The sequence below is a fragment of the Aulonocara sp. 'chitande type north' Nkhata Bay genome, linkage group LG1 (assembly GCF_057382095.1).
Source record: "Aulonocara sp. 'chitande type north' Nkhata Bay isolate Kocher_YH1m ecotype deep benthic linkage group LG1, A_spYH_male_GT1.1, whole genome shotgun sequence".
Classification (NCBI taxonomy): Eukaryota; Metazoa; Chordata; class Actinopteri; order Cichliformes; family Cichlidae; genus Aulonocara; species Aulonocara sp. 'chitande type north' Nkhata Bay.
Window position 1 is genome coordinate 30,579,657 of NC_141344.1, and position 7,650 is coordinate 30,587,306.

Consider the following 7,650-nt stretch of genomic DNA (forward strand, 5'->3'; position numbering starts at 1 on the left):
GATAATGCTTTGTGAGGTATGCACCACTCTAGTATGGTGATAGTGATTTTACATGACTTGGAGCTTCTTTTCTGCCCCTAGCAGTACCCTGAGAGCCAGAAGTCTCAAGCAGAAGATGAGCACCAGCAACAACATGCTCGATGGAAAGACCGGGAACATGATCGTAAATTGAAGGATGAAAGGCCCAGGCCCAAGGACAGTCAAAGTGGGCCCAAGGAGGACAGCAAAGAGAGCAGTGATCCCAGAATCACTTCTGAAGATCATCGTGCTATGAGCAAAGACTCTCGTTCTAATCCCCACATGCAGTTCTCATCACCACTAGCACAGCACCAAGGCTACATGCCCTACATGCATGGTTACCCCTACGGACAAGGCTATGACCCCAACCACCCTGGATACAGGGGAATGCCTTCGGTCATGATGCCGAATTACCCAGGTATGACCTTGGATTTCTTCCAAATACAAGCAATTATGAAATGTAGCATGAAAAAATGAGAATTTTTGCTTGTTTACTTTGTGATAATGCAGTTTATATAAAGATTGTTGGCTGAATCTGTGAGGGTTTCTGATTAGTTTATTCTTCTTCTTTTCCATCATAAAAACAGCACTTTTTGTGTTGTTTCACTGGTAATTGTGGTAATATTTAATAGGTTCATGAAATAATTGCAGTCCTTTGGTACAGTTTGTTAGAAATGAAGCATGGCAATGGAGTAATTTTCAAGGCAATTACATGATTTAAGTCAAAGAATGATTCTACTCCCTAAGAGGCTATCAATAAAATTACATGTGTTGAAAATGGTGTAGAGTGGGGAAAAATTGCATTCACTTGATTTTGCAGGATTGCTTGCACTTATAAATACTAGTAGCATGGTTGAATTTGTGTTAATCCACACATTCCTGGAGGATCTGATGTAAATAGCCCAAATATTAGTCTTTATGTAGAGTAAATAAGAGTAGTGTTTTTATACCAACCTGGATGTCAGTGAAGAATACGGATGAGAATTGATAAGAATTTAGCGATTCTGATTCTATTATTGATTGTCTTTTGGGTTCTCATTCGCTCTGTTTTTAGAGTCGCCACCAAAATTACATTCATGCAAATGTATTGCATGCTGTGGGTCAAATGTTTGTGCGTTTTTGTTGAAGCTTTTACTCTCATTGCTGTGATCAGTGTTGGAGTCGTGACTCAAAGTCATTATTACATTTTATTTCTTAAAAGTAATGCACTACATTACTTAATTACTCCCAGAGAAAAAGTAATTTGTTATACTATTCGTTACATTACTTTAATGTCACTCTGTAAAATAGTTGAAACCCACCGTTTTATAATCACCATTTAACAAAATAAACCTGAGGCTACAACCCCACACACCAATGAGAACATGGACCTCTAAGACCTTTCTCTTAGTAAAAAAACAAAGCTGACCGCACAAAGCACAGAGGAAAACCAGCACAAAAAGCAATCACCGCACTGATTCTGCTTTGGCAAGTGCAAGAACCAATAACTGGGATCGATAGGGAATAGCCAGACTAACAATTCCAAGGAATTGGTCTACTGAGAACTAGTTTTCTATGAAAACCGGTTCTCGATTCCCATCCCTAGTGAAGAGATATGTGAGCTGTGCAACTAAGTGGTTAGTTACCAATGTGTAACTATTACTTTGTAATCTTAACAGTATTTATCTTAATTTTGTATTCCATATAAACCTGAATATGTGGATCACTAATCTTCTTTGTCACTCTCAGGTTCTTATCTACCTGGAGGTTATCCCTTTTCCCCATATGGGAGTAAAATTGCCGGAACCGAGGAAGGCAGTGACAAATCTCGTGCTAGCCCTACTGTCACCAAAACGGCAACAGACTCGAAAGCCCTGGACAACCTACATCTGCATACCAGCCAGTACAAGAGCAAATCCCCCACAGTAGGTGACAAGCCACCCCACGACAGGGAAAGAGAGCAGGACAGGGGAGCTTCGGGAGACAGGGATCGGGAGAGGGAGCGAGATGTGGACCGACCGCGATCCTCACCCTCCCAGCGGATCATGCCCTCTCACCACCACCTGGGATATCCCCTGCAATATGACCTGTCCTACGCCACAGGTAAATCAGTCATCCCATTTCACTGTAGATACAATGTTCACTTCTTTCAGATGCAGCAGACTGTTAGAGTAAATTAAACATGTGACCATCGGGTCTTCTAAAAACGAGCATAAGAAGGAAATATACTTTAACTGCTTGTCAGCCATCAAGCAGCAACCCCTTCCTTGTACCCACCACCAGCAACCGACAGGGAGGCAAAACACAAGCCTACCGAGAGCAGCATTTTCAAACAAATGCAGGTGGCAGATAATGTGCGTCACACAGCAGCTCATCTTAAAAAAGCTCAGGCAGCAAGTTAGGAGTACGTGCAGAGATGTAGAATGTCATTTAAAAGTAAAACTGTATGTTTCTTTGTCATGGCTTTATATGTCATGGCTTCCAGAAAGATGCAGCAACCTGTAAAAAAAACAAAACAAAAAAAACAAAGCCCTCACTTCTCTGTTGCAATCTAGTCAAATATGCAGCACTTTTAGCCTCTCAGCTCATCCATTCCTAAGTAGGTCCTCTGAGGACAACTGGATCATGGTGTTGATAATAGAGATGTTGAATGAGCCCAAGACACAAGTCCACTGCAGACTGCACTGACATCTAGTGGCAGCTCAGTCAAATTACAGTGAATTTGACAAATGCCTCTGTTCTTCCATTGCAAATGTGTTGCCTGTATTAACATTAAGTACAGTTTTAACAAAAAGTTTTGATGTTAAATGTTTGTATCAAGCTTCTTTAGGATGGAGTCACTGTTAAATGGGCGACCGTGGCTCAGGGGGTTGGGAATCGCATCTGTAACCGGAAGGTCGCCGGTTCAATCCCTGGGCCCTCTGTCCTGGTCGTTGTGTCCTTGGGCAAGACACTTTACCCTACTTGCCTACTGGTGTTGGCCAGAGGGGCCGATGGCGCGATATGGCAGCCTCGCTTCTGTCAGTCTGCCCCAGGGCAGCTGTGGCTACAACCGTAGCTTGCCTCCACCAGTGTATGAATGTGAGAGTGAATGAATAGTGGTATTGTAAAGCGCTTTGGGTGCCTAGAAAAGCGCTATATAAATCCAATCCATTATCATTATTATTATTAAATTGTATCACATTAACTCACAAGTGTTTCTACTATTTTGTCCACCTCACTTATATAAATAAGATACCTAATGCATAATGCACCAGAGTTAAACAGCACCACAAATTACAGCCTTTGTGATCAGCAAAACCTCAAGTAGAACTGAGTTACAGATGCGTGTAAAGTATTTTCTCCACACACTTTTTTTAAAATTGAAATATGTGTAAATAAATAATTCTTTTCTTTGTATCCTTCACAGGAAAACCTGACCGTCACACCTCAACCCTGCAAAGATTCATATGACTGGATCACATGAGAACAAGATCTCCCGGGTGTTACCTTTTAGACATCAGTTGAATGGTGTTTCTATCTATATTTTTTAGTTCTTCTGTCCCAAGGAAAGGCAGACTGTTGTTGCTGTTGTTGTTGTTTTTTTTTCTCCCTCCCCCTCCTCTCGTTAAAGACCCCAAATTCTCCAAACCTTGGTCTGTACCAGAACTGATAATATAACCCAGGTTCAAAGCCATCACTCTGCCCTGTCACGCAGAGGAAACACCAACCCGCTGATTATCTAGTCTTTGCACTGTCAACAAATGCAATGCAAAAAGAGACTATTGGACTGCCAGAACAGCTTTTTGTTGTTGTTTTTTGTTGTTGTTGTATTTTTCTCCTTGGACTGCATTGTTTCTTGTTTTGTTCTTGTTTTCTTTTTTTTGTCACATGCAGAAAGAAATTGGCAGGGGATTTTAGGAAGTTGGGTGGCTGATGGGAAAGAGGGGTCAAACTAAATTAAAGACTGTTTAAAAAGAAAAGAAAAAAAGAAAAATGATTTAACGTTGAAATTGTTTTCAACTCTGTCTTTGGCTTCTCGTATGCCATGAAACAACAGTATATCCTTAACTTGACAAATTGTTGGCTATATTTCGTGGGGAGAGGGAATATGGCAGAAGCTGCTTTCATCAGAGACTTGAGAGCCTGAGACTGAAGTTTTTGTTTTTTTGTTTTCAACTTTCCATCATCGTTTCCCCATCCTCCTCGAACCCTCACGTCGTGTTTCAGGGATGATGTCGTCATGTTCTGCGAAGGGACCGCGTACACCTCAACGGAGAATAAACACTATTCATGTTTCCTTCACTTCTGCTCCATATCATTGCGTTCATCTTCGAATGTGTCTGATGCTGGTATCGGTCCGTCATCTTTTCCTCACACCGCAAAGGGGTCGCCTCCGTTTTTGCCACTCACTCAAACAGTGAAGCCACATTAGCGAGCAATCCGTTCACGGGACGCTCCGTCGTCACGCTCATCGGGTTGCTGGTGTGTGTTCTGGTGTTTTTGGTTTTTTTTGTTTTACTGTAAGATTGTGCTTCTTCAAGCTTGTCAAGTTTTGATTGTTTCCTGTAAACAATGTGAAAGTTCACCCATGTATTTTTCTGCTGTAATATAGACTTTTATCCTACTTTTATGTGCATAAATGTTTATATTTATCCCAGCACGCAACTGCTTAAAAAACTGTTAAATAGCTTTCACTGCTGCGTTTACCATTATGCGCTCAGATGGTCACTGTTGCTGTGGAGTTCCTGAACGTCTTGTGTGCTTCTTTATTTGCCCCCACAGGCTTTGCTTGACCTTAAACTTGGTTCACATCTCCACTCATCCTAACCGAGCAATGCGCAGGTTGATTCATTATAGACTTCTGAATTGCTGTCTTCCAGCTCCAAAAACAACAGTTCACGAGTTATTTCCGGGACTTCTTCAAATTTGGCCGCTCTCCCCTTCAGGGTCATTCCCTGGTGCACTTCTGGGCTGCTTTCTGCAATGCTTCTGATTTTACAACATTTAACATTAGGACACCATGAATTCCTGTCTCAGTAAGGAGTTCTACTGTAGCATGCTGAGGTGGAAATAGCATAACCTGCTCTGGCACCCAGCGCAATCCCTTGTTGAGAAGATTTGGCTCCCTGCAGCTTTTTCTACTTCCCCCAAAATAAAAATCAAGTCAAAGGGTGACTATTTTAACACATCGGTGAAGACCGCACGGGCACAAGTCTGAGCAGGAAATAAAGAAATGAATAAAAAGCAGCCATGCTAAAAGCCCTGCAGTGCTGTACAACAACATGACCTTGATGGGGAGATCAGGCAGAGTTTCACAGGTGAAGTCTTCAAACTCTGTGGTTGTACGTTGCAGTGACAACAAACTGGAACAAAATCAAATGTCATTTTTAGGTTAATATCCAGTGTGAAAAGGCTTAAAATTTCTCTTGGTGCTTCGCTTGCTCATGTGGCTTCACCTTAACACACATCCACCTCAGATTCTTTTTTAGCTTGTGTGTATATATATACACACACACACACGGTTTTTTGTTTTGTTTTTTTAACTAGCAGCTAGCTTTGGATTAGTCTAAAAGTGAGCAAATGAGTCTGATGCCTCTGACAGTAGTTTTAATTGTTACGTTGTTGCCTATGCTGGAAGGTCAGTTTATTAGCACATTAAACAGAAGAAAACTATTAAAAATCCAGCTGTTACTCTTACAAGCATGAACCAATCAGATGTTCCACAAAACAAAACCAGAAGTGTGAGCCAGTCAAAATGTGGAGCAACACGAACATCGTAAACTAAAGCGAAACGGGAGTCGGGAGGCTCAAAGCTGCCCAATGAGCTCTCTGCTTTCCTTTCAACCTCTTAACACGTGGTCCCCTTCTTCTTTTTAATTTGCAGACGTGTCCTCTTGTACCAGAGTTCCCTCTTGGCTTTATAGTACAGTTCTCTTATACCTCAGGGGTTGTAAGTGAAATTCTATACACATGCTACTTGCATAGATTTGAGAGGGATTCGGTTTCTCTGTGTTGGGGGAGGGGCACATTATCCACTCTAGGCTGGATTTGATGTGCTGGTTCATTCAGGATAGGGCATTGTTAAAGGTTCAATGTGGGCTGTGGCTTATGAGCAGTCTTAATGTTCCTCTAAAGGATTATAATCTGAGTGGAATATTGACCATGTTGTCATTAAATCTAATTTTATTGATTTTTTTCTTCCTATTTTTTTTTGGGGGGGGGGGGTCTATACTTTTAATGTTCCTATTGTTGTCGTTTCTGTTTCTCTCAGTAAATACTCTACATGGTCAAATCCCTAAACCACCAGTTAACGTTGTGTCTAACACCCTCTGACGTCGGATGTTAGCTGCTTGTTGAGACACTATTCAGTTACCAAACTGCATCACTTCATTCTGAGGTTCTTGGACATTCCAAGTAAATAAGTTGCCAGTGCCCCGTCTAATGGAGGCTTGCGAGGACGGTATATATTTTGACTTTTTACGCATTTTCAAGAAGAATGGCTGACATGAGTAAGCTGAATGTGGTGGTGTTTGACGTGTACTTAAATCTGTAAGGGTAATCTAGGCAGCTGTGATGTTGTCATTAAAAGTCAGTGGGTTTTTAGTACCAGCAGGCTGCATACAGTACATATAGTTTTATCAAACAATGGTTGTGACAAGTGCATTTGTTCTCTCTCTGAGAGTAGTAATGTTATCTCAGTAGTAAGCAAAGCCCAGTGAAAATCATATATACTAAAGTGTATGAAAAAGCCAGAAAAGTAATGTTTTGCTATCAACATATTGGAAAGTGCTTGGCTCTTGTATTTTGCAGGACTGTATTTGTTTCATGGTGAAGAGTATATTTATTGGCCAGCAGTTGTCTCAATTGGTGCCTAGTTGAACATTCTCCTGTGAAAATGCAGAGACACTCGCTCGTTTGTCCTTTCCCGACCCCGCCCACTGTCACGCAAACCGCCGCCAACCCGAACCCCATTCCCACACACCCCTTTTCCCAAAAGTACCACTTCTGGTGCTTGCAAGGATGTTTACAATGTCTTCATTTTCTTTCTGTTTGAGAAATTCAGATCTCTGTCCCCTCTCCTCATTTCTCCCTCCCTTCAGGAGTTTGTGTAAAGTGTACATTACCATGGTTCTTTTTTATACAATACTCTGTAACTTGCCTTTGTAAATTTGGGCTGGAAAAAAATAAATCTTTTTATGAGACAATCTGTCTTGGGAACTGTTTAATGGCTCGTGCTTGGTGGGTGCTGTAGATTTAAGCTGATAATACAGTTAAAATGGTTTTGTATTTATTGTTTACCGCCCAGGGACAAGGTTGACTGTAACGCAGCGTTCCAGCAAAATTCCTTTTCAACCTTGAAAGTCACATCATCGGAACAGGTTTCCTTTTGTCATTTTTACCAAGTCTTATTTCAGATGAGAGTCAACCCAATAGGTCACGTAATATTTATATCCCATCACAAAACACAGAAAGTCCCCAGCATGTGTATGGCAAGTGTTTGAATTTGCACGTAAATTGATTTTCCCATCCTGGGAGAAAGAAGTCTAAAAGTCTGAAAAACCTCTTAGCCTGCAGAAACTGCACCATGGCACACAGCCACATGAGTGCAGTGTCTCTAAAGAGACCACAGTCTGTCTCAGTGGGATCAAATGTCAGATTTTTGCCTCTTTC

At 41.4% G+C, this 7,650-nt stretch overlaps 1 protein-coding gene across 5 annotated transcripts in view; it reads left to right on the forward strand.

Moving 5' to 3' along the window:
• The window catches only part of znf609b (zinc finger protein 609b), an 82,003-nt gene extending 74,817 nt beyond the window's left edge, over window positions 1–7,186 (forward strand). For 4 of the 5 annotated variants that reach the window (XM_086292980.1, XM_086292961.1, XM_086292953.1 and 1 more), the window contains 3 exons: window positions 82–436; window positions 1,747–2,100; window positions 3,407–7,186. In XM_086292980.1, coding sequence (XP_086149106.1) covers window positions 82–436; window positions 1,747–2,100; window positions 3,407–3,450 — 753 coding nt within the window. In that variant the 3' untranslated portion in view covers window positions 3,451–7,186. The remainder of the gene's footprint in view (window positions 1–81; window positions 437–1,746; window positions 2,101–3,406) is intronic. The other variant, XM_086292970.1, reaches the window with a different exon arrangement.
• The last annotated feature ends 464 nt before the right edge of the window (window positions 7,187–7,650 follow it).